This window comes from Thermomyces lanuginosus, assembly GCF_041956635.1.
Source record: "Thermomyces lanuginosus strain ATCC 200065 unplaced genomic scaffold VTN49scaffold_42, whole genome shotgun sequence".
NCBI lineage: Eukaryota > Fungi > Ascomycota > Eurotiomycetes > Eurotiales > Trichocomaceae > Thermomyces > Thermomyces lanuginosus.
The window spans coordinates 478835-503386 of record NW_027192376.1 but is presented as its reverse complement, the minus strand read 5'-3'; the positions used below and the strand labels follow the sequence as shown (position 1 = coordinate 503386).

At 52.2% G+C, this 24552-nt stretch overlaps 14 protein-coding genes and 3 non-coding genes across 17 annotated transcripts; 11 read left to right on the top strand and 6 right to left on the bottom strand.

Annotated features, from left to right (window-relative positions):
* Positions 1-225: 225 nt before the first annotated feature.
* Positions 226-297, bottom strand: VTN49DRAFT_t93. The gene has a single exon. It is a non-coding gene; the product is annotated as a tRNA-Met (tRNA).
* A 374-nt stretch (positions 298-671) lies between these two features.
* Positions 672-758, top strand: VTN49DRAFT_t96. Its single transcript has one exon. It is a non-coding gene; the product is annotated as a tRNA-Tyr (tRNA).
* A 294-nt stretch (positions 759-1052) lies between these two features.
* On the top strand, positions 1053-2716 carry VTN49DRAFT_6907 (uncharacterized protein; the record flags this gene model as incomplete). Its single annotated transcript, XM_069415117.1, has 2 exons — positions 1053-1253; positions 1304-2716. 2 exons carry the CDS (start codon positions 1053-1055, stop codon positions 2714-2716), a joined length of 1614 nt encoding a protein of 537 aa, XP_069264947.1.
* An 876-nt stretch (positions 2717-3592) lies between these two features.
* On the top strand, positions 3593-5300 carry VTN49DRAFT_6906 (uncharacterized protein; the record flags this gene model as incomplete). The annotated part of the gene is made up of 4 exons (XM_069415116.1): positions 3593-3887; positions 3949-4074; positions 4131-4199; positions 4255-5300. The coding sequence occupies 4 exons, from the start codon at positions 3593-3595 to the stop codon at positions 5298-5300; spliced, it is 1536 nt and encodes a 511-aa protein (XP_069264946.1).
* Positions 5301-5804: 504 nt separating this feature from the next.
* Positions 5805-6708, top strand: VTN49DRAFT_6905 (uncharacterized protein; the record flags this gene model as incomplete). Its single annotated transcript, XM_069415115.1, has 3 exons — positions 5805-5839; positions 5900-6282; positions 6353-6708. The coding sequence occupies 3 exons, from the start codon at positions 5805-5807 to the stop codon at positions 6706-6708; spliced, it is 774 nt and encodes a 257-aa protein (XP_069264945.1).
* A 751-nt stretch (positions 6709-7459) lies between these two features.
* On the top strand, positions 7460-8132 carry VTN49DRAFT_6904 (uncharacterized protein; the record flags this gene model as incomplete). Its single annotated transcript, XM_069415114.1, has 5 exons — positions 7460-7478; positions 7535-7570; positions 7663-7778; positions 7835-7884; positions 7928-8132. 5 exons carry the CDS (start codon positions 7460-7462, stop codon positions 8130-8132), a joined length of 426 nt encoding a protein of 141 aa, XP_069264944.1.
* A 131-nt stretch (positions 8133-8263) lies between these two features.
* VTN49DRAFT_6903 (uncharacterized protein) lies at positions 8264-9001 on the bottom strand (the record flags this gene model as incomplete). The annotated part of the gene is made up of 1 exon (XM_069415113.1): positions 8264-9001. One exon carries the CDS (start codon positions 8999-9001, stop codon positions 8264-8266), a length of 738 nt encoding a protein of 245 aa, XP_069264943.1.
* Positions 9002-9337: 336 nt separating this feature from the next.
* Positions 9338-10517, top strand: VTN49DRAFT_6902 (uncharacterized protein; the record flags this gene model as incomplete). Its single annotated transcript, XM_069415112.1, has 2 exons — positions 9338-10263; positions 10325-10517. 2 exons carry the CDS (start codon positions 9338-9340, stop codon positions 10515-10517), a joined length of 1119 nt encoding a protein of 372 aa, XP_069264942.1.
* A 164-nt stretch (positions 10518-10681) lies between these two features.
* Positions 10682-12420, bottom strand: VTN49DRAFT_6901 (uncharacterized protein; the record flags this gene model as incomplete). Its single annotated transcript, XM_069415111.1, has 2 exons — positions 10682-12285; positions 12354-12420. The coding sequence occupies 2 exons, from the start codon at positions 12418-12420 to the stop codon at positions 10682-10684; spliced, it is 1671 nt and encodes a 556-aa protein (XP_069264941.1).
* A 620-nt stretch (positions 12421-13040) lies between these two features.
* Positions 13041-13808, top strand: VTN49DRAFT_6900 (uncharacterized protein; the record flags this gene model as incomplete). Its single annotated transcript, XM_069415110.1, has 2 exons — positions 13041-13089; positions 13156-13808. The coding sequence occupies 2 exons, from the start codon at positions 13041-13043 to the stop codon at positions 13806-13808; spliced, it is 702 nt and encodes a 233-aa protein (XP_069264940.1).
* A 504-nt stretch (positions 13809-14312) lies between these two features.
* On the top strand, positions 14313-15007 carry VTN49DRAFT_6899 (uncharacterized protein; the record flags this gene model as incomplete). Its single annotated transcript, XM_069415107.1, has 2 exons — positions 14313-14423; positions 14486-15007. 2 exons carry the CDS (start codon positions 14313-14315, stop codon positions 15005-15007), a joined length of 633 nt encoding a protein of 210 aa, XP_069264939.1.
* Positions 15008-15181: 174 nt separating this feature from the next.
* On the bottom strand, positions 15182-16882 carry VTN49DRAFT_6898 (uncharacterized protein; the record flags this gene model as incomplete). Its single annotated transcript, XM_069415106.1, has 5 exons — positions 15182-16193; positions 16246-16634; positions 16693-16727; positions 16787-16818; positions 16866-16882. The coding sequence occupies 5 exons, from the start codon at positions 16880-16882 to the stop codon at positions 15182-15184; spliced, it is 1485 nt and encodes a 494-aa protein (XP_069264938.1).
* A 963-nt stretch (positions 16883-17845) lies between these two features.
* On the top strand, positions 17846-19969 carry VTN49DRAFT_6897 (uncharacterized protein; the record flags this gene model as incomplete). The annotated part of the gene is made up of 1 exon (XM_069415105.1): positions 17846-19969. One exon carries the CDS (start codon positions 17846-17848, stop codon positions 19967-19969), a length of 2124 nt encoding a protein of 707 aa, XP_069264937.1.
* A 310-nt stretch (positions 19970-20279) lies between these two features.
* Positions 20280-20366, top strand: VTN49DRAFT_t97. The gene has a single exon. It is a non-coding gene; the product is annotated as a tRNA-Tyr (tRNA).
* A 380-nt stretch (positions 20367-20746) lies between these two features.
* Positions 20747-23105, bottom strand: VTN49DRAFT_6896 (uncharacterized protein; the record flags this gene model as incomplete). The annotated part of the gene is made up of 3 exons (XM_069415104.1): positions 20747-21507; positions 21560-22668; positions 22738-23105. 3 exons carry the CDS (start codon positions 23103-23105, stop codon positions 20747-20749), a joined length of 2238 nt encoding a protein of 745 aa, XP_069264936.1.
* Positions 23106-23191: 86 nt separating this feature from the next.
* On the bottom strand, positions 23192-23669 carry VTN49DRAFT_6895 (uncharacterized protein; the record flags this gene model as incomplete). The annotated part of the gene is made up of 3 exons (XM_069415103.1): positions 23192-23358; positions 23405-23534; positions 23589-23669. The coding sequence occupies 3 exons, from the start codon at positions 23667-23669 to the stop codon at positions 23192-23194; spliced, it is 378 nt and encodes a 125-aa protein (XP_069264935.1).
* A 121-nt stretch (positions 23670-23790) lies between these two features.
* On the top strand, positions 23791-24528 carry VTN49DRAFT_6894 (uncharacterized protein; the record flags this gene model as incomplete). The annotated part of the gene is made up of 1 exon (XM_069415102.1): positions 23791-24528. One exon carries the CDS (start codon positions 23791-23793, stop codon positions 24526-24528), a length of 738 nt encoding a protein of 245 aa, XP_069264934.1.
* Positions 24529-24552: the final 24 nt, after the last annotated feature.

Genomic DNA, 24552 nt, shown 5'->3' with positions numbered 1-24552 from the left:
ACAAGGACGGCCCAGAGATCCGTGGTCGTCCATGGTAGCTCGCATTGTTGTGCTTACGTGTTTTGAGACTTGACAGGCTTATGGAATCCGAATATCATCCTTCTGGCAGAAGAGAGTCGCAGACAGTGACAACCTAAAGCATTTAACTTCTTTAACTTGTGACGTCACAGAGCAATAGTTAGAAAACAAAATAGGGGAGGAAAAAAAGAATTTGAGCAGCCAGTGTAGCATGTCCTAGTTTCGATCTAGGGACCTCCGGGTTATGAGCCCGGCGCTCTTCCTCTGAGCTAACATGCTGCCAGTGTCTAGCGTACTCAAAATTTGATATGTGTGTCATGTCAAAGTTGCTGAAACTTCTGGAAATTTGAGGGTAAGGTGGGTCACGTGTCTGCAGGAAGAGGGAAAAAAATTATTTACGTTCCACTTGCCACTTGCCAGAAGGACCCCCAGTGACTGTGTGCAGGTATTTTGGAGATGGGTAGGCTATGATTGTTAGGGATACATACCGTACTTATGTTTATTGTTTTAATACGACCAGAATAACAGGGGGCTCAGTGAGGTTAGGGCTAAATTGGCACGAGTTTTTTTAAGGACCCAGGACGATGATTTGATGGTTCCGTCTTGGTAGATGTTGGCTTATCAATCAAAAGTGAGCGCCGTTGCGGCCAGAACCGCTGATCGTCTAGTTGGTTATGGCGCCAGACTGTAATGTGAACCACGCAATCTGGATGTCGTCGGTTCGATTCCGACTCAGCGGATTACTTTTTTCTCCCAGGAACTTTCGCACCTTAATTATTTTTTTTCGTTCATCAACTGGCAAGCCCAATCCTCTGAGACATTACTTTTCCCATATGACTTGATGAATTCCCTTGTGTTATGCGAGTAGACAATATACTCAATACCAAGAGGCAAGCTCTCGTGCAGTAAGCTGGCCTAAACAGTTGTCTGCGGAACAGAAGCATCTAACATCATTGAAGTCCCCGAGTCTGAGAGCGACTTAAATATATATTTTGTGTTGGCACAGATGCCAACCACTCCAATCACCCAGAACCATGTCTCTTTACTATGAAGCGGCATCGTTACTGACTGCACCTCCCGGTGCTGGCGGATCATTCAAATCCCGCATTTACAGCGCGAAAGGCCTCAAGGTGTCGCCAGCGCAAGTGTATGCTGTTATCACAGAGGCGTCGAAATGGGACCTCCTACTGAAGGAAGTCGTTGAAAATTCTGATATCCTATCACAGGAATCGAAGGTATGTAACTGGAATCGTCACTCTGTCAGAATGCAGCCTAACTGTAAAAGTTGACACCGCTGTTATCTGTACTCCTAGTACATGACTTTCTTTTCTCAAAAAAGGGGATATCTGCACCCCCGTCTCACCCACTCCGACAAGCCATAGAAAGGCACAAAACTCGAATCAAGGCCGAGTTTACGAAAGCTCGTGTGCGCCGTGGATGCACCTCTATGCAAGACCTTCAGGCAGCCGTCCTGCAGGAGAAAAAGTCAGCACTTGGGTTAGATGCGTTATCAGAAACATTGTACCCTCGATGGGTTCGAATAAACAATCTCAAGTCTAATTTGAAATTACAGCTCCAATCCACGTTTGCTGCTTTCCAGCAGGTGCGCAGTTTGGCCGATTTGAAGTCAGCCAACTCGGTTTACGTGGACGAGCATGTACCAGACCTAGTTGCACTAGCTCCCGGTGGTGATATCTCATCCTCCAGTGCCTATCACAAAGGCGAAATCATTCTGCAGGACAAGGCGTCATGTTTTCCAGCTTACCTTCTCCTTGGTGATCAAGACGATACGTGGAAGGGTGACCTGGTTGATGGCTGTGCTGCTCCTGGCAACAAGACCACTCACCTTGCATCTCTCTTGAGTGCCAGAAACGGGCATGCAGAGACAACAATTTTTTCCATGGATGCGTCCACTGATCGATCAAAGACGCTGCAGAAAATGGTCTCTGTTGCTGGTGCTGACAAGCTAGTGTCTGTGCTAGCGGGGCAAGACTTCTTAGCTGTCAACCATGCAGATCCACGCTTCAAGAACGTCACCGGGCTTCTTCTCGATCCGAGCTGTTCGGGAAGTGGCATTATTGGTCGTGATGATGTACCAAGATTCATCTTGCCCGACCCTGGGAGGAAATCCAAGGACGACCATCCTCGTGGAAAAAAACGAAAGCGAGCTGACGACGATGACGCCCAGTCTGCAGCATCTGCTCACCGTTCTGAACCTTCGCCTCCAAGCAAAGACCGCTTAACCAGACTCGCAAATCTGCAGGCGCGCATTGTAGAGCATGCACTTGGCTTCCCGTCCGCGACCCGGGTTACATACAGTACATGTTCGATCTACATCCTAGAAAATGAACTAGTCATATCGCGGGTCTTATCTTCGAAGGTTGCACAAACCGGTGGCTGGAGACTTATGCGTCGAGACGAGCAACCTCTGGGGTTGAGAAAGTGGAAGCACCGGGGGATTCGTCAGCAAGAGATCGGTTCGGAGAACTTCGAAGTGGATTTATCAGAAGAGCAGCTGGACTCGTGCATCCGGTGTTGGCCTGGGGACGACCAAGGTACTGGTGGCTTCTTTGTCGCAGGATTCATTCGGGACGGGCATGGAGCAGGTGTTGCTGCTTCTATGCCTTCTACGAATGGCCAGAATGAAAAGGGCAGCGATGACGATGACGAGGAAGAATGGAATGGTTTTTCTGATTGAGCAGTTTCAAGTGAATCATTAAAGAGAAATCCAGCTCACACTCGCAGCAGTGTTTAGCATCCAACCATGCGAGTAGCTTCAATGCACTATTGGTTTGTACTTTTGCATAGTTGCATTAATCACACATGTGACGCGGTATAGATGAACAGAATTTTCCATAATAATCGTCCAGCAAGAGTGAGTGAACAAATACAGTACTGTTATGCTTTCCGATCTGAGAGAATATTACAGCCAGTCTGAAGATTCCTGATACATTCTGTCTCTTGAAACTCAACAGTCCAGTTCGGACACCCACTTCCCATTCTATGATCAGGTCCATGCATAGGTAAGGCAATGCAAGACCTTGCCTTTTCCTCCACTGAAACTGGACTCTGTTCACCTTATCATACCAATTGCGTTCAGAGAGTACTCAAGAGCCTTTTGCGCCATAATTGCCGTGCGGTCATACTGAATTTGTTCTCTACACGATCCAGCTCTTTTCCCCTTTACTCCGTAAATCCCACGCACAATCACTTGTCTCTTCGGCGCAACATTGTACAAGTAGTATCGAATTTGATATTTGTGTCCAGTATCTTCCCAGACAATTTCAGTACCTCCGCAATCATAGGCACCTGATGATGGTTAGAGTACCTAGTCGAGTTGTAAGAGCCCAGGGTGATGTTGGGCCGTCGCTCTGGGTACTGGGAATATCCAGATTAAATTACTATATCTGGTATAGTTGTAAAGATGGTTACTGCATTTATCCCGGACCATGAGGACGGGCTCCTGATTTACACTTTTAGTAATAACGAGGTGCATACGTACTGCACTCGTTCATAGTCCTGCAACCGTTTGTGACAGGTTCCTGCAGGACAAGCGCTTCACATTCGTTAACCAATGGATCAGACCTCTGCCTCGTCGCGGACGCCGGCACGCAACCCAACCCCGGCATTGTTCGACAGGGTGCCTGTAGCCGCTGGGCCCAAGCAGGCGGCCGTATCGCAAGCCGGTTCGGACTCTGCAGGTCAAGAATCTGGTGTGTACGTTGCCGGCGGATTGTTGACGGCAACTAAAGCGCCGACACCTAAAGGCGCAAAACCCAACCCCCCAAAGCTTCCGCCTCGCAAGGTATTTTCCATCCAGATTGGAACAGAGTTATTCCGGCTGTCGGGAGCGTCGATCTCCTCCGATGGTGAGTGTGAATTGACATATCTCCGGTCATTACAAGGTGCCTGAACTAAAGATTCCATGAGCACCGTCATATTTCTCACGTTTCTTCGAGGAACAGCTTCGGCAGGATGAGAGCGGGAGGAACGTGCGAACCTTGTATATTGACCGGGATCCTGAGACATTCCGCGACATATGTCTCCATCTTCAGGGTATGGCTTTTGCATGTTGTGAAGCTGTCCTCATTTATTTGGCTGATCAGCTGTAGGTTACCATGTAATTCCAAGGAATAGTGCGCATTTTATCAAGCTTTTTGCTGATGCGCAGTTTTACGCCTGTATGTTCCTGCTGGGACGCATGCCACTACTGCTCATGACCTAACTGATGAACAGTACCGCGGCTGTTTCAAAAGCTAGTCGATGGCGACATCCACATGCAGATTGGCGACCGGCACTTTCAAATATCCCGCGAATTATTCGCAGGACCCGGTGACTCGCCCAATTTCTTCTCCATTGGCTTCGGTGTGCATCTTGCCACACCACCTGATGTGACTTCCGAGGGGCTGGATCAATTACATCTTCTCCGGCCGCCACCAATTGAACCACCTGCCGTGCCGCATCGCTCAGCAGAGGTCTTTTCACAGTTGCTGCATCTTCTTCGCGGGTACCCAGTCCGCGTCAAGGACGAACAGCACCGAGAGGAGCTGCTTCGTGATGCTCGTTACTTCCATCTACGTGGACTGGAACAGAGGCTCATAGCGCACGATATCAGCTACAACCCAGAGAGGGGCCACCACGAGATTACGTTGAAACTCCAAGATATCAAACCGTCTGGGATTCGGATCGTTACCGATGCAAGTCGCCCACAGGACAGAGCAAACGTGTTCTATTCGCGACCGTTTGTGGATCAGGATGCCTACGAGCTTATCGTGGAGGTTGGCGAGCAGGGCACAGTCCTTGACGTCAACACTATGATAGGCAGCTTTCATGGCAGTACTAAAGCTAGGATTCTCAGTCTCATGCAAACGATCATGGAAAAATATGGCCAGGGTAAGGCCTCAACCCATGACTCCAGGCACGACCAAACCGGAGGTCCGAAGCCCGAGGTCAACATCGAAGCCGTCAAAATGCACGTTGATGAAGACACATGCATTGTATTGAACGGGGCGCAATATGTCTTTGACTCGGCTGAGTCGGGTGTTCATCGTCAGGAAAGCCCGAGCCCTGAATCGTCTGTTTGTCGGGCTGGCACTAAGCGCAAGCGAACTGAGGACACTCCGCTAGAGCACAAGGCGAGGGAGAAATGGACAATCCGAAAAGGGCAGTGGCGGCTGTATGTTCAAGCCGCAGGACACGTGGAAGTGATTTTTCACGCTGTCAAGTTGGATGCCTATACCTCACAGCGGGGGCGCAATCTCGGCCGACGATTTCTTTCATGAGTAATGGCTGTTGCTGGCAAATGCGTTCTTCAAGCCACAGACATGTTTATTGCATTTGCGAAGTAGGCAGCGAGCGAGTGTTTGCTGTTCCGAGACATACGAGTGCATTGGTACCTTTAGACCAAATGATTCCCTTGATTCGTTTGTTCCGTGTTGGCCGCTTCGGCCGTATGCCGCCTTGCCGACAGCAAGTTTGGGTTACGGAACAACGTTCGGCCTAGCTTCAGACCGGCGAATCATCAGCCAATCACGAGGGTTGTTTCGGCCGAGGAACTCATCATGGGGACCAATGACTGGCCCGCTTACATCTCGTACCAGCGCGTTGGATCCGAGGTTCTGACATCAGAGTAGTAGCACTATTCAGCCTAGCAGAGCTGCGGATCGAAGCCAATTTCAACGGTCTGGACTCATCGATTCTATTATTTATTTTGAGCCGCCGCTGGGGTTACTTCTGGACTTCGCGGCTTGTGATATCAGTCATCACCTCACTCAATTCAAAGCACAATGGCGAACATCGACGCCAAGGTCACGCTGTACTGGTCGGTAGTTCAGTTTGCTCTCAATCCACTGCGATCACTCAGTTGACAATGAAACAACAGGCTCAATGAATCCCGCGCCCAAAGGATTCTGTGGCTGCTGGAGGAGCTCCAGGTTCCTTACGAGCTCAAATGTTTTAAGCGACAGAAGAACATGCTTGCGCCTCCAGAGCTTAAAGAAGTGCATCCACTTGGCAAGTCACCGGTGATCGCCGTGGAGCGCCCCGGACAGACAAAGCCGCTTATTCTAGCCGAGTCGGGCGCGATCATTGAGTATCTCATCCAGCATTTTGGAGGCGCTGAGAAACGCCTCTTGCCGCCACAGTACGTGGACGGCGGCGAGGAGCGCGGTGAAGAGACCGAGGCCTGGCTTCGGTACCGATACTATATGCATTATGCAGAGGGTAGCTTGATGCCACAGCTGCTAGTGTGGCTAATCAATAATAGTTTGTGCATCCTCGTCAATATTCTTACCCTATGCGATCGAAACTAACTAATTCGGATGGCTATCAACAGATATCAAAAACGCACGTGTCCCATTCTTCGTCAGGCCTATCGTCCGCATGATCACGGATAGAACAGAAAAGCTGTATCTGGACCCGACATTGGAGACTCATTTCTCTTTCTTGGAGGAGCAACTCAAGACCTCTCCCGGCGGGCCGGATCGGGGCGGTCTCTGCGGAGAGAACTTCACCGCGGCCGATATCATCATGAGTTACCCGGTCATTGAGGCCACCACCCGAGGCCTCGTTTCCAAGGCAAAGTATCCTGCACTCCATGCGTACGCAGGGAGATTGAAGACTGCAGAGGGGTATCAAAAGGCAGTTGCAAAGATTGAGGAAGCAGAAAACAAGCCAAAGGCGTCTCTATGATTGATGCTTCGTGCTTTGCGTTCCTTTACATCCTGGTTCTTTTAATCTTCACAGAGTGTGTAAACACATCATTATGTTAATCATACCCTCTTCTCACATTTGATTTTTCCTCCTTTGGCCATGTTTACTCGCGTGGGCCTTATTTTAAGTCCTCAGCTCGCATGGGATGTGTCTACGTCTAATCGACCGATTTCCTTGTAGGTTAGAGCACAGGTGAGGTGGTGAGCCACATATTGTATGAGTGCACTCTGTCGATTTTCTGTCTTCACCGATTCCTTTCTGTATCTAGGACATAATAGAGTACGGAGTATATACTTATTCGAGCCCTGGAATCAGGAACCGCTTTATTTTTCTCCTCTGTGAAAAACATCGGGAACGATACAATTAGCACTTTCTTCAGAGAGGGCAAAAGATGGGCAAGCGATATCCTTATGTGAGGGGTCCAAACGAGTGTGTATGTGTCCCCAGATACAGAAGGGAATTTCTGAAAAAAAGAGAAAGAGGAGTAATACAAGCGATCAGCAGCAAATCGACTCGAAGAGTCCAGGATGAAGGCAGGTCACGGAACAGATGTGCCTTACAATTAATTGCACATCAAGGAACCGCTTTTCCCCGAATAGTCGCAATTGGAACTACGATAGACCAATCATATCAAGTGTGTCACATGACCCATTGGAAGCGCTCTTCCAACATCACGACTGCGGTCGACATCATCTGTCGTTGATCGATAGCATCACACCGCATTACAGCCATGGCTGGCCCAAGCAAATGTATGTCATGAGACTTGAGGGGCTAAAGGTGATCCACGCTAACAATTGAGCTACAGCTTTGGTGCTGGACCCAGCACTGCAGAAGTACTATGGTATTGTCCATCCCGTCCGATCCGCTCATGCTTCTCCCAGCGTTGTCGACCTTTCCCGAGCCGGTCAGCTAACAATACGTTTTATTTCATAGAGCTCAACTCGACTCGTTACAAGTACTTCCGCTGGACACCGCGCACTGCCTGGATCACGCTTGTCTACGGCGCCATTGTCCCGACGCTGATCGGCATCGTGGGGTACAAATATGATGTATGCCTTTGTCACTCGGTTCTTTTGAGTCGTGAAAATTGACCTGTGGGTGATAGGGCAAATTCGATTTCCGAGGGAAGCGAAGGGGTGATACCATTTCGGAGTGGTAATCGTCGTTTTCGGAGATTGGATGTGAGATGAGGTTGCAGTCGGAATGCCGGCGATGAATATCACGTTGTTCCGGTCGTAATACGGCCGTGTCATGACAATTCTACTGCCCGTGGTTTATCCACTAGACTGACTGCTCCCATACTGTCATCTCCATGTATATATAAGGAAGCACAGATTTCGTCGTGCATTGTTCGGTCCCGCCTAAACTCCATTCCCACGACAATCATCCCGGTAGTCAAGTAATTGTACAGTACATCATTAAAGGCGTGTCAGAGTGCATAGCGCCTTGCTCCTGGCCGCGCACATCATCAATTTCTTTTTTTTTTTTTTTAGCCATGAGCAACGAACCAAATCGCAAGCAATCGCGTACAGGTTCAGTAGGGTCCTCGTCTTCTCCCGTATCCGCCCCCCTCTGGTAACTTCTCACCCCTTTTCCAATCGCCGCTAGGGATCCCATTCCCAGACCCGCGAGATGGTCCCCCTCGTCGTCCGCCAAATCCATTCTCCCTAGGCGGTCCAAACGCCCTCATACCACCACCAATAACCGCATTCGGGCCTGTGCGCTGGCCGTACACCGGCGGGGCAACCGACCCGTCCTCAAGCGGCGGCAGAATTGCACAATCGACAAAGTCACCGATGACGAAACGCGCGTCAGCAAGCGTCTTGTCCGCGTCGTCGCTAGCAGTCTGGGAGCTTCGCCTCGGGCCGGGAACGCCGCTATCGCCGGCATTGTTATTATTGTCCCCATTCCCACCGGATATCTCCTCCCCAATCACCACGCTCCCAATGTCCTTGCTCAGATATCGTCCACCACGTCCGTCGACCGTCGCGCCACGCGTGTCAGGATAGATCAAACGGAAGCAGAGCCGCGTACCGACGGGCGGGTCTGGTAACTGCGAGGGTAACGCGCTGGCCAGCAGCCGCGACAGCTCGCGCAACGTACATGACTTCCAGGTGTAGATCTCGAGGTGCGGCGGGAGCGGCGGATTAGGATCGCCCGGGCGGGGAATCGGGAAATCGGAGAGCTGGTGGTAGGAATTTTGACGGTAGAAGAGCTTCAGGTGGAACGGCGTAGTTGTTTGCCGGTCGACTGTGTTTTTGGAGTCGGCCATCGTGGCTGCGGTCGGCGGACTTGTCGCGCTGTGGCGGTCTGCCGGAGCGCGGTATAATATGCCGATCGAACTAGGTCTAATTATTGAGAGCGTATCTGCGGAATTGTCGGTTGTAGCTCTGGAGTCTGGACTTTGATAGGCAATCTCATGGATTGGTTGATTGACGCAGGTTCCTGAAGTTCGGCTCGGAGCTCGCAACATCTAACTACATCCGACCTTTCACATTATTTTCTCGACGCCACTAGACCACACGACGCGTGCAGTGATACTGGGAAGTAAAAATATTCCTATCGCGCTACAAACTGACACTGGAGAAGTCCATTTCACACCTCAACCATGGACTTCGCGTCTTTGATGGCCAAGGAGATATCCAAGGCCAAACAAGCCACTACACCCGCGACATCAAGCAGCGGAGATGGCAAACCGGCAGAAGAAAAGAAATACGTCCGACGTGCCGAGCTCGAAGCCGCGCGATTAAAGCAATACCAAGAAGAACAAGAGCGTCTACGTCGCGAGCGCGAGGAAAAGGCCCTCCAAAAGCGCAAACTCGAGGAGGAAGAAGCGGAGCGCAAACGACAACGCGAAGAGAAGCGACGACGGCTAGCAGAGGAATCACGCAAGCGACGGGAAGCAGAGGAGGAAGCTGCCGAGCGCGAGCGGCGACGGAGACTGGGTCTCCCAGAACTCCCGCCGTCGCGGACACCATCGGAAGACCCAGAGAAAAAACAGGACAGCGGCGAGGAAGTGGAAGACATTCCTGACGACGACCTCATTGCTAAGTTACGCGGACTGGGCGAACCCGCGAAACTCTTTGGCGAGACCCACGAAGCGCGGTTGCGCCGATACCGACGCCTCCTCCGCAAGTCCAAGGAACAGAAACAGGTCTCCAAGGGCCCGATTCCGACGACGCTTGAGCTAGTGCCGGAGGCAGAGATGAAGGTTCCGAAGAAGCTACCTAAGGAGCCCGAAGCCCGAAAGTTTATCTACAGGCAGTTGGCGTCGTTTTTCACGATGGTGTTTGAGGAGTGGGAGATCATGCTGGACAAGCGTGATATCGCGGTTAAAGAAAGCCGCCAGGGACGGCAGGCTTACAATGCCATGGTGCAGGCACGCGAGAGCATGAAACCGCTTTTCGCCCTGTTCGAGCGCGGCGACGTCGAGGAGGCCATCCTCGAAGGAATTGTGGAGATTGTGCATTGCGCTCAGGAGAGACGTTACGTTGATGCTAATGATGCGTATTTGCGGTTGAGTATTGGCAAGGCGTAAGTTTTTCGATATCCTCATTTCAGCCAGAGATGTTTCCTGAGGTACTGACTGATGCAGCGCCTGGCCAATTGGTGTCACCATGGTTGGTATCCACGAGCGATCAGCCCGCGAAAAGCTACACAAGGGCGACCGAACCGCACACATCATGGCCGACGAAATCACTCGCAAATATCTGCAAGCTATCAAACGGTCTTTGACATTCGCGCAGGTGCGATGGCCGCCGGACGACCAACTACAGCTGATGGGATGATATGCTTTCTTTGGATGATAGCCTTGTTAAACCATGCCGACCGTATATAATACACCTGAATGCATGGCAGTATATCATATGTCAGAAGCAGATGCGCCACCCGATAGGTCTCTGTACAGGGCAATGAAATCTACATGGAGTCTAATCCAAAAACGCATCCGCAATCATGAAGCACTCGAAAACACATTCATGAATGCATTCCACCATTTGCGCATAATCCACGAAGACCCGGCCAGGTCGGGACAGTTCCTAGCCCCGTTCATGGCATTGGCTTCATCATTAGACTGACAGAAGTCGTTGGATGGCCGGCCATGGCCATCGATGCCATTCAATAGGGCATCCTGGCCACCGGTCGGGGTTCCTGCCGGCCTCTTAGGGGTGGACCCTCCACTTGATGTCTGCTCTTGGTCCCTGTTCATCAAAGTACTGGCGACATGGACGCACCCACCGTACGCATAACGGATTAGCGAATCGCCCGTTAGACTGCCAATGACGAACACGCCGGGGGCTACTTCAAGGTCTTCCATCACCTTATTGCGCAGGGTTCTTGGGGTCACCATCCCGTTATCTAGCTCCCCAGCACCATCGAGGACTTCTGCGCGCAAAGACGGGTCGAGATAATCCAGCGATCCACGTCGTCCGACGGTGTATGCGAGTCCGCATACACGACGGACGATGGTCGTGCCTTTCTCATCCGGGAGGCGGAGAGTGACCGTGCCCTTGCCATTATGGACTGAGACATCGACGACTTCGCAGTTCGGAAGTCCCTCATACACCTGATCCCAGTTGCGACTTTTCAAGAAAGGAGTAGACGCCAGCTTTCTTGGCTTTGACTGCGGAGTCGCGCCGATCGACGACATTGCAGCCCGCTTCATCAGGCGATAGACGCCTGCATATTCTGGATAAGTCTGCTGATGACCACTACGCAGTGGAGAAGGCCGATTGTCCGGGTCCCAGCGGAAGATGTGCAAGATGGGCTGATCCGGTGGCGTCGAGATGATCACATCTGCTGCTGTGAAGCCGGATCCGATGACCAATAACTGCGCCCCAGACGAGCAATGACCAGGAAGCTGTGTCAAGGGTAGCAAAAGCGGCGGCGGTCGGATGATGTGCGAGAAAATCCCGGTAGCTAAGACCAGGCGCTTGCATCGAATGCCATGAGAATGGATATAAAATCCATCTTCCGTGCGCTCGATGCCTGCTATCTTTGCACCGTTATAAAACACATCTTCAATTCCAACTTCCGCCGGGTAAGCGCGTAGATATTCGGCCAAATCGCGCCGCGACGGGCGGGTGAAAGCGGCCAATTCTGCTTTTTTAGTCTTCCGGAAGTGGTCCGCAAACGTGTATCCTGGTAGAGACAGCAGTCCGGCGTAACTCAGAGTCTGAATATCCCAGCTCACGCGAGCGGGATCCTCCACCGCCCAGAGACCGCCGGGAGTTGGTGCATCCCCCAAGACGCGATGCGGGATTTTCAGATGAGGGTGGTATTCCCATCGCACATTCGTGACATCTCCGAGGTCATCAGTGTCGCCATTGGGCCGCAACAGAGTGTCCAGCAAGACATTTACGGGCAGCGCCTGTGTCGCATACGACATGCGCGAGGCGGCAAAATGGTGTGTCAAGGCATCGAGGTCGGATCGAAGCAAGCATGGCGCATTCAACAGCTTCGCATGGAGCAAAGGATCCGGATGCGGAGGTTCCGAACTATAGAACGGGACGTGGCCATGGAGAATATAGGACAGGATCATCGCAGAAGGGCCATTCCCTATTAATAAAAAACCAGTTGGTGGGCATCCCGGTCTTGACTCCCATTGGAAGCGGATGGCGACATACCGATGATGATGGTGTCAATCTCGGTCTCCGCGGCGGACAGCGGAGAACGGGGAAGGGAGCACGGCATGCGTCGGAAGCGGCTCGTAGCCTAGCACATGATCATAGTCTCGATGACATACATGATCCTGGAGATCAATTTCGACCTCTATCCAACTCGTAAAACTCGTCGAATCCCACAAAGAACATGATCGGAAGCAAAATGCGAGTGGCACCCGTTTCAATTATCAGCGGGGGAAGCCCCTCCAGTATATCATTACTAATCCTTCTGAATCTTCAGTATTTTCTTTGCTGGTAACGGTAAACGCGGTTAGTACGCTAATTTTACGAGAGTAAAGTCAGCAAACAGTCCGTGGTTGAGTAGGATCTCGATTTTGCAGCGGCAAAAGCTAAGATCCCCGCGTGTAATCTTGCGTCAGGATTCCGAGGCACTTCCAATCAGATTAGGGCTGGTTTTCTTTTTAGGGTTTAGGGCAAGTCGTCGCCCTGATTACGCAAGCTCTGGCCCTAACCTAAAGCAACTTGATCTCTGAAACCCCAATCCTCCTAAGGCCAACGTTCGGCTCGGACGATTTCATTGTTTGTGACGAGACCGATGATTTTCCCTGCATGATCGTCCGCGAACGTTGTATTCCCCACGCGCGCTTTGTCCGGCCCTCTTCGCCATGCGCCCGACAGCTGTAGACAAACATGTACCATCTTGCCAAGTCACTGTACCTCTATGCTACCAGTAAGGAGGGTTCGTACAAATTCCCGGTTCTCCGCTTTTCGTTAGGGATCCAGCGCTGATGTGGGGTTCCTGCAGAATACTCTGTCCTCCTTCTCGGACTCGACAATGCTGGCAAAACCACGCTCCTGTCACAGATCAAAGCGATCTATCTCCCGCCCGCAGATGGCGCGCCGCAGCCGCAAATCGGGCGTACTGTACCCACCGTCGGCCAGAACGTGGCCACTATCCCACTGCCCGACATGTACCTGAAGATCTGGGACGTTGGGGGCCAGATGAGCATGCGCGGTCTTTGGCAGAGTTACTACGCTAGCTGCCACGCCATCATGTTCGTGGTGGACAGCACCGACGTTGGCGAGGGAGGACTTGAGGACGACGTGGCGAACGGTGTGATTCTGTCGAATGACGCGAATGGCACCGGTAGCCACAATCGCGGCCGGCTCGACGAGTGTCGGGAGGTCCTCGAGTCGGTGCTGCAGAATGCGGACGTCGCGGGCGTACCGATTCTGGTGCTTGCTAACAAACAAGACCGTGAGGACTGCGTCGAAGTCGTCCGGATCAAGGAAGGGTTCGTGCGGCAGGTGTTTGAAGGCGAGAAAGGCGGCGGCGTCCGGGACAGCCGCGTCTTACCGATCAGTGCGCTACATGGGAACGGAGTCCGCGAGGCAGTTGAGTGGGTGCGGAGTCGCGTCAAGTGGAACAAGGAGAGTCGCCCCCCTGTGATGCGATAACGATTGTATGATAGACCTATTATTGTTCTTTGTGTTTTGCATCCTCCGGTTTTGTCTAAGATACCAGTTTAATTTGGATATAGGACATGATAGAACAGAATGCATACATCCATTTAGACGAAACGGTCTAACAGCGACGCTCTTGATTCCAATAGGATTATGATGTCAGGTATGGAGACCAGGGATCAAAGCCAACTCGAGCAAGGAATGATGGGCCACCCGCAACCAGACCAGTGCAGATCAATTTTGGCCGTGGTACAGAAAATGGTTGGATCGATGAAGTCAGACAAGTCAGATTGACGTCATATCATCCATCTCGTCCAGCTGTCTATTCGAGGGTTCTCGTTCTTAAACATACCAGTAGCGGCGAAACTAGCCTTGAGCACTTCAATATTGTACAGTGCATCTCGATCAAGGTTTTCCGCTGATCATTATAATTTGGGAATTGTCTGAGGCCGGAAGATACCCAATTGTGTTTGCTTCCCGATATCAGATTAAGTCACCATGGCCGGCCGCAGCAATCTCGACGTCGACAGCATTGGCCACCAGCCCTTCAAGCCCGAACCTCCCCGTGATCCGCCTACGGCACATCACCAGGCTAGTGGAGCTCCAAAGGTATGGACATAGTCTTGAAGATAGTATATGAATGGGTTTCTAATCTCTTTCTCTTCCAACAGCATCAACTCGGAGTCCAATCCAAACCCACCGACAAAGTTTCCGAGTTCCATGCACAGACAATGCCTCCGGGCACAGCGCCCAAGGAGAGCACGTATCAGCCGAACCCCGTAAACACGATTCCGTCGCAGGCGGACAACGACAACGTCCTGCGTAGCCACGGCAAGGAAAGTACCTACACCCATCCCAACGACACGCTCGGCGGTGCGACTTCCGCGGACGTGCACACGGGCCTCGGCAAGCCTCTTCAGGGCCAGACGAGGAGCGAGATTCGGCGGGACGGTCACGAGCGACGCAAACGCGACGGTTCCGGCTACGAAGGTGTCGGCGCCACTGGCCATCCGAAACATCAGGAGGGCTCCATTGGCGACGCGCAGTTAGTCGATCCACATCAGAACCCCAGTCAGCGCGCTCTGGACCGCGAGAAGGCCCGTCCTGGTCAGCATGGCGATAAGGGCATCCTAGGAGCGGAAGATCATGTGCCCGAGAGCGCCACCACGGTGGCCAGCGAGAGACCGGGCTAGTTGAATCGATGCTCTAACCCAATTTCTTTGGCAAAAATTGTTTGTATTGATGCGCATATATTCGTGTATTCATACATGTACCAGAATTAAAACTGTATGTATGCGGATAATCAACTCACTGGGTATCATAAAACTGTCAAAAACCAACACAAATCATGTCCTAGAAGTCAGAAATCATGATCGTGCCCTAAGTCGTTCCCTCGTACTCCGTGTCATGTTCCCCTCGGTCGCAGCGGCGGCATCAGGGTGGGGGACTGGCTTCTTTGGCCAACTTCGAGCAATGTCGATGTTGGCCCGCGGGAATACCAACTCCAAAAACACATACAACAGGTAGTCGATAATAACGCAAAGACAGAACAGCTTCCCGGCCCAGATCCCGCATCCATAGTATCGTTTTAGCCGATCGATCAGAGCAAAGCTCCTGGTTCGCCCACGCACGGCGTCCCAGCCAGCGCCGGGATAATGTCCGTAAAACTCCAGCTCGCTAATAGCGCCGGTAATCCCGTTATACACGCGCTCAGTCCGTCGAGCAACGTCGGCCCACGAGTACATCATCCGAACTTGATCATGAAACCGCTCCGTGCGGATTTTGTTGGAGCGCAGGGCCGCAATGGCTTTCGACGTCGCGAGAACTAGGTCATCTTCCTCTGGTTTGGCATATGTCGTCATGTGTTGCGGTAACACCTCAGGAATTCCTCCGACACGCGTGCACACCACATAGAGACCGCAACTAGCCGCCTCCACAAGCACCGTACCAAAGGCTTCCGTTAGCGTGGGATGTAGATAGATATGCCCTCGGACCATGACGTCTCGGACCTCTTCGTGCTTCACTGGTCCCAACATTTCCACCTTGTCTTGGAGAACGTTGCGTTCCAGCATTTGCTCCAGATCAATGGCTTTTGGACCCGAGCCACCGATGATGAACCGCACATTCGGATGTGTTTTCAAAATCCGGGGAATCACAGCGATCAGCAGATCGATACCTTTGTTGTAGAACAAACGAGAAATAACTACGATTGTGATGGTATCGTCGGGACCGATCACTCGCGGTGCTGGCCGTGACTCTTGCCCATTCGAACCATTGGAAGGATATGAGAGCGGCCTGAAATTTTCTGCAACGACTGCATTCGGGATGACTGACACCATCAGCGGGTCCAGCGACGCACGGAGAACGGTGTTCTCTTTGCTAAAACAACCGTCAGCTTGATTCCATCCAGAGTCGTAGATCTCTCACGTACCATGTATGGCTAACACAGATGACATGGTCGACATCACTCAGCGTAAATTTGAGCAACTTGTTCGTCAAGATCGACGCTGCATCGGCAAAACCAAACAATGAGTGGTCCGTGAACACAGTGCGTAAGCCCATCGTGCGCGCATGTAGAATTGCTTCATGGCAGAAGTTACTCAGACTAGCATGCCCATGCACTATTTGAATCTGTTCTCTAATGATGATATTCCGGAAGATCGGAAAAAACGAGAAAACGGTAGGCATAGTAGCCTCCCGGAAGATGACCAAGAATGGCACATGGTACACTTTAAGCCCATTGGTGAGATATCGAACTCCAGTGCGACCCTTGTATGCATGAGTGATGATGATGACCTTGTGTCCCCGGTCGATGAGTTTCTGCAGGGAGCGCTTATCAGAATCGAACAATCCAAACGATAAGAGTCGCGGAACTTACGGTCGATAATTGATAAATGTGACTTTCCACCCCGCCTGCATGCAAGAATCGTCAACAGAGATTTCGCATCGTACAAATTGCAGGGGTTACGCACCTGGCTGGGGGAAGAAGAAGTCACTGACCATCCTGCGACTGTTAGTCTCGGTCGTCTTGTCATCAATCGGCCTTCTTACGCAATGTTGTACGGCATTTTGAGCCGTCATGACGAGCTCACTCGCTCTCCAGCCGAGCGCAAGAGATGTACGATTGATGTCAACCCCATTCCACGATTGCTTCCACGCTGCGCTACAGACCAGCGCATGATGTCGATGTTAGGCGGGTACAAAGGCGGTGACCTGATTCTTCCGGCAGTATTTTTCCATGAATCATCGTCGGGCGAAAAAAGTCACTGAAATCAATAAGAAATTCAAGGGCACACAATCATTCGGGCAATCACGATGATCTTGTATCAATAGGAATAGAGCGATCAAGAGGCTGTCTGAATAGGACACGTTTGGTGTTGCACTTGAGCCTGTCTACGTGGCCTGGGTTGTCAACGGGTTTGGGCTCCCACTATTGATCCTGCACTGTAACGCTCTTTTCTTCCACGACCCATTCTCTTCAACTCTGCCGTGACGTTTGCATGAGATGCCCGCATCCAAGATATTTCCTGCCGTGTGAATCGATAGCGATCTGACACTCGGATCTGTTCACCGTTCCCCGCCGCTCGTCCCGGCCTAGAGTCGGTCAATCCCCGTTGATACCTGCAAGAGGAGTGAATAATCGGAAGCCTCGAAGTCCAAAGAGCCATGGATCTGTCCTATTCCTTCTCCGAGCCGCGCGCCAGCGATGGATCTCGTCGCATTCCCCGCAGTCGACGGCGATCAAGGCCACAGTTCAACGTGAGAAAACGGAAGGCGGTCAGGCCAGTTCTGCCGGTGATGAAATCGAAAATATTCCGCCGCTCACAGGTCAAAAAAGTGCGAATCGTCCCTCATCGCCCGAGACCAGCGACTCGGTTTTCGGTGAAATCGGAGCGCAGAAAGCGAATTCGACGTCGATCGAACCTCCAAAAGTCATTGATCCTTACCGAGCTTTCTGAAGGCTTGCGGCAGCTTCGTATCTGAACCCCTCGATCAACGCGGCCAAGCCGTTGGAGCAGCCTTTAACCACTATGGGCAAAAAGCGCAAGCATACACAAGCGCAGGATGCGGATGATGCCGCCACTGAGAGTCGGCCAAACAAACACGCCAAGATTTTTTCCAAGTTTGAAAAATCGAAGAAGGTTTCTCAGCTGGTCGCAGCAAAGCAGAAGTCCAAGAAGCAAGCCGAAGAACACAAGCTTGAGGAAACGTCCACTCCGGTCGTTGCGCAGGGATTAGAGCCTCTACCCCAACCGGCACCAGCTCCAGATTCAACAGAGAAGCCATCATACTCTGTTTTGCCCGATTGGCTTACCAAGCCCATTACGGAAACTACATCAGACACGCAAAAGACCTTTTCAAACCTCGTAAAAGATCCGGACTTGTTGGCGCGATTGGAGCGGAATGGCTATACAACCCCTTCAGCAGTTCAGGCGGCCGTGATACCGCTTCTAATGAACAGGCGCCATGGAGACGTATGCGTGTCGGCTTCGACTGGATCGGGCAAGACCCTTTCGTACGTGGTGCCTCTACTCGAGTTACTGGAAAAGTTAGAATGGCCACAACTACGCGCCGTAATTGTCGTGCCGACCCGGGAGCTGGTGAAACAAGTCCGGGCTGTGTTTGACCAAGTCGGAGGTGGAAAGTTGCGTATTGGAACCGCCGTTGGAAACGAAGCGCTGCGAGATGAGCAACGGAAGCTGATGAAACTGCATGCGGTGTATGATCCAAAAGCGTACGAGAAACAGCAGAAAAAGATCATGACAGCAGAAGAGTGGGCTCGATTTGGCCTTCTTGACTACTTTGCGGAATGTGAAACGACCCGTGATCTGCCGCCAGGATATGTGAATGAGCCATATCACAATGTGGACGTCTTAATCTGTACACCAGGCCGACTTGTTGACCACATTCGGCTGACCCGCGGGTTCTCTCTCCGAAATGTCCAGTACCTTGTGGTCGATGAAGCAGACCGTCTTCTTAATGAAAGTTTCCAAGAATGGGTCAGCGTGGTGATGAAATCATTGGATGAACGCAAGGACCCGGCATCTCTAGGATCAGGGGGGAATTTCCTTGCGAGTATCGGGCACCAGGTGGAAGTTCCTGAAGTGCGCAAGGTCATTCTCAGTGCGACCCTGACGACGGATTTGTCCAAACTTCAATCGCTGCGTCTCAACAACCCCAGATTGGTCAAGACGGGTTCTCAGACCGAGCAGCCAGGCGAGTCCGAACCTGCTCAATCTGGTGAGCGGTTTGTTCTGCCGGACAAACTCAGGGAACACGCGGTGCGGATAAAGGACGCGTCGCAGAAACCACTGCAACTCCTACAACTGTTGCTGGATGAGATCAAGGTTGATGGGCACGGCAGTGTTCTATCACAACAAAAGAATTCTGATCACGATAGCTCGGACGATTCAGAGTCATCCGACTCGGCCTCCGAATCCAGCTACGGCTCGGACTACACCAGCTCCTCTGACGATAGCGATGTTCCCGAGTCTGACGACAGCTCAGTCTCCGACTCAGACTCTGACTCCGATTCAGACTCAAGTGCAGAGTCCTCATCGTCGGATGAGTCCGCATCCGACTCCGAACAGAGTACCGCCCCTACATCCAAGGAATCCGCACGCAACACCGTGCTCGTCTTTACGCGGTCCTCCGAATCCGCCGCCCGTCTCAGCCGCGTGCTACAACTCATGCAGCATTCATCCGGACTCAAAGACCGAATCGGCACGCTCATCAAGTCGCACGGCTCGTCTGCCTCCCGTCGCACCCTCCGCGACTACCGTCGGGGCCGGCTGTCTATCATCATTGCTACGGACCGGGCTGCGCGAGGTCTCGATCTACGTTCCCTCCGCCACGTGGTCAACTACGACATGCCGACCAGCGCGACTACGTACGTGCACCGGGTCGGGCGCACGGCCCGGGCCGGCCAGGACGGATCCGCATGGACGTTTGTGCAGCACCGCGAGGGCCGCTGGTTTGCGCGAGAAATCATCGGCCGTTCATCTGAGAAGAAGCAAGGCGAGGGTGCGACCGCGACGATCGTGCGCGCGGCACCGGTGCAGAACGTCATGTTGACCAAGCCATCGCGGGCGATGCGCGAGGACTACGAGACTGCCTTGGCTGCACTTGCGGAGGAAGTCAACAATCCTAATTAAACTGTATCACGACGACGATTCCTTTCATGATTCATTGGGAGGTTTAGTGTCTTAACGGCTACAATATAGAGCATAGAATCGATAGCATGGCGCTGGGATGGTTCTCTGATATGGACAACTTTCATGTATACTACCTAATTTGCATCACTTAAATAAACCCTTGCATTCAAAATCTATTTCCTCAATCCATCAACGTAAGAGACCAACTCGCATACCATCCAAACATGCAGGTCAAAAATAATCCCTAAAAAAAATTTACGTCCATGTGAAGAGGATTGATAAATCATTCCAATGCAGCGCCCTACCAGAACCGCTGATCGTCTAGTTGGTTATGGCGCCAGACTGTAATGTGAACCACGCAATCTGGATGTCGTCGGTTCGATTCCGACTCAGCGGATTACTTTTTTTCTACGTTCGTGCAGTGGGTAAGACCAGGGTCTGGGGGGGTTCCTGGTGCCCTGTGGAGAATCGGAAATTTTTTTTTCTTGCCCTCCGGGCAGCGGGGAAGCCAGTTGGCGGTTGTGGGTTAGCCTGTTCACGGTTCACGGTGACACCTTGGAATCGATTAAGAGTAACTAACCTTGGGCCATAAAGGATCGCATGTAGTGATATACTGGGGTCCGTTTGATTACTTATGATCTTGGATACGCATCTCATCACCCATCATTATTCATTAAGACTTGCGCGACCTGCACGCACGCTATTACCTTACTACTCGAAATATATATATACATATATACAGGCCGCGCAGGTCGTCAAGCTCAAGCTTCCTGGTTCTCAATGCTTCTCCCTCTTCAACACCTTAGCAAGCTTTCTTGTCGCCCAATCCGCAATCGCCATGTTCGTGATCATCGGATTGACGCCGCTCGCGCTGGGGAACACCGATGCGTCGACGACATAGAGCCCCTCCGTGCCCCAGACGCGGCAGTCTTGATCGACGACTCCCTTGTCCGGTGAGTCGGACATGCGGCACGTACCCATCTGGTGTGCGCTGCCGAAGACGCCCTGATCCGGGCTCAATGGGGCTTTGCTCCGGAACTCGTCGATCCAGGCTTTGAAATCTGCGTCCGCGGCGCCGGGGTATGGCTCCTCCTTTTCATTCTTCCCCTCTTTGGGCTTGCGGATAAATGGCCGCATAGCGGTGTATGAGGTGTGGAATTCTTTCGCGCCCGCAGCGTAGGCGATCTTGGCCAAACCGATCATACCCTCGAGCGCGCTTCGCCTGTCAAACGGCGATGGGGTGTAGGAGACCCGGATCCGGCCCGTGACCGGGTCGGGGTACACGCGGCCGGAGTCGCGGTCGCGGACGAGCGTGATGTAGCCGGTCATGTGCCGCAGGTTTGATACGAGCTTCTTATACTGGAGGCCGTTCCGCCATGGCATCGCGATGAGGAAGATCGAGGGCATCATCGTTATGCCCTCGAGCTTTGCGCCATGGCCACGCCCGTCAAGGTTCTCGTAATCAGAGACAACGGTGGTCAGGCAAGTGCCCTCCCAAGGCCGGACGTCCTCGTCAAATACCGCACCAGCCACGAGCACTGCAACAGTTTAAGTAAATAGTCTATTAATCAAGGAAAATTCGGAACATACCTGGATGAAGGTGAAGATTGGCACCAACGTGCCGGTTCTTGATCCCACTCCGCATCAAAATCAAGGGGCTATTGAGCGAGCCGGCCGAGATGACAACCTTCTTCGCCTTGATCACGACCTTGCGCTTCACCGCACCTGTGCCAGAAGTTCCAAGATGTGCATCTCTGGAAGTCCAGGTACCCTCGACGCCGACAGCTACCTTATTTCCTTTGACAGTTTCAAATAGAACCTTTTCCGCATGGAATCCTTCCATGAAAATCGCACCTGCTTTGGCCGCGTCTGTCAAAAACGAAGCTGCCGGCCCCTGCTTTGTCACAGTATGACATCCATAAGTGCAGTATCCGCAATAATGGTCACGATGTCCCGAATTCTGCGGCACGGTCTTTGCATCGAACCCGAGTTTTCTCGAACCATCCAAAATTACCTGATTGCCGAAGTTGTGTCGGATATTAGAGTTGACTCCCATGCGTTCACAGACCCGGTCCAGGGAATCCTGAAATTCAGATGACGTGAAAAGTGGTAGACCTGTATTTGCCCACTCTTCTCGCACGTAGTGCTGCGTTTGAAGAGAAGCCCCCCAATTGACTGTCCCGCCGCCACCCCAAGTAGAGCCCGCCAGCACGGTAATAGATCCATCGTCACTTGCAATGCTACCTAGTTGCTCGTACAAAAGGTTTGATCCATTAGATTGCGACATGGGGAAGAAGGAGGATGGATAATGGTATGACTTCTCGACGACCATTACGCGGTGTCCAGCCTCCGCGAGATTCTTTGCAGCAACACCACCACCGCATCCACTACCCACGATGACAACGTCTGTTTCAAGGATCTCGGGCCCATCACCCGGAGGAATCTGGAGAAACTCATACTCAAAGCTCGCTTCCGGCTTCCCATGGATCGGCACTCGAGGGATACCAATCACAGGGAGCACCGTGGGGCTAACTGACAGCCAGGTCTTGTTGAACATCAAGATTAGAGACTTGGACAATTGGCGGAGGGGGGCGAGTTTTGAAGTACGCCAGCCAAGGAAGATTCTCTCTCGTGCTTCAAAGGGAAGGTCTTTGAAAGGCGTGGTGGAGCCAGTGAGGAGTAGAGAGCCAAGGCGCGTACTGGTACATATCCTGTCAGAGCTCATTGACCTGAAAGCGGAGATCCGAAGTAGGCGGGCGGCGGCTTACTTGAGCACCGAGAGCACGGCCGACAGTTTCTGCCGTACCGCAAATGGAAGCGATAGGATGAACGCGCGACGGATCGCTTCCTTGACCTGGGGGATTGACGAAGCACTCTCCTGGAGATACTCGCGAACCAGGCGATCTGCGTCCGGCGACTCAATGCGTCCTGCGAGGTCGCTGATCGCCGTTTGCATCTCTTTCGCGGGAATGGCCTTTTTACGAAGGCCATCGGATTGGCTGTCCGCAGCCGACGTAAGTGCAGGAATTACGACGTCGGCTATGGACAAGAGAGTCTTCCATTGTACTTCGTCAAAAACCGGGTCGTCGGGAATGGGTGGCAGTTGAGGCTCCTTGGGGACGTAGGGCTCCATCATGATGCGCAGAACGGGCTGAAGAATGAATGGAAGGATAAAGGATCCGTCGGTTCAAGGACATGAACCTTCAGGGGAAAGAAGAGAATTCAGGGGTTTTTGAAGTCATGACGGATGCTCTTGAACTCGTTGGCCCGGCCAGGAGCCCTGGTCGGCGCCGACGCACCTGGAATGTTGTGTTGTTGCTCGAGGGGGTAGCGAGGGCCGAAGACACCGTCTAGAAGCGATGATGGCGATTGGGCGAGTGCCAAATAAGCTAATCTCAATTTAGGTTTAGTCCCACATTGCAGCGAATCACTCACCTCCGCTTGTGGTTGTGCGGGGAACCCGCAGTGAACCTAGGTTAAAGGCCTCAAGATGGGAGTTGAGCAATCTTGTGAAGAAATACACTTCAGCTTCACCTCCGGTCGATCTCGGTTGAAGGGGTGTCAGCTGCAGCGCCAAGTCCAATTGCGGCTCTGGAATCTATACAGGCCCGCGACCTACTACGAAGTACAGTTGAGCGTCATCAACTGCGGTCTTATCAAGGTCATTGATATTTTTCTTTTCTGCGTTTTTGCTGTTCATGTGCTACTCAGCGCCCCTGTTAAATAATCTCTGGGGAAAGTAGTGTGCGATCGTCATCGTTGTTATACTCTACCCAAAGTTTAAGCTAACAGAAGCCCGCCAGGAGAAAAAGAGATACACCATGACAGAAACGAAAAATACTCCCGAATACACTTTCACCACACGCCTTCAACCTCCACCCCTCACCACCAGCACTACCATCCTTTACCCAACTCCAGAAAACCCCGACCCAGCAACCAACGACCCGGTCTTCAGCGATGGGATGCGTATCCGTCATGCCGTCTTCGTCGAGGAGCAGCACTGCAGCGCCGAAAACGAGATCGACTCGGACGACGAACGGAGCTGGCAATGGGTGATATATGCCAGCAAGAACACACACTCTCCGGGACAAGACGAGAGTAACAGGTTGGAGAGCTTCCCGGTAGGCATAATCCGTCTCGTTCCACCTCCGCATGCCCCGCATGAGGCGCTGTTGCAGGATACTACGAGTAAAAATACGAACCTACCCAAGTATGATTTCTCTCACGAGCCCTATGTGAAGATTACCCGTCTGGCGGTCTTGCCGGATTTCCGCGGTCACGGACTGTCCAAATTGCTGTTGCGGACTGCGGAGGATTGGGCAAGAGATAATCGCGGGGCCATTAATGAGATGCTCCGTCGAGTAGCAAGGGACGAGGGTCAGGAAGACCAAGGAATCAAGGAATGGAATGGCCTCGTCGGGTTGCATGCGCAAGTGCAGGTAGAGGAAATGTACCGGCGTGCCGGCTATGAAACGGATCACCATTTGGGGACGTGGTACGAGGAAGGGATTCTACACGTGGGAATGTTCAAGAGGTTACGACTAGAGCACAAAACATAGATTCATCTCACAATCTTATATTAT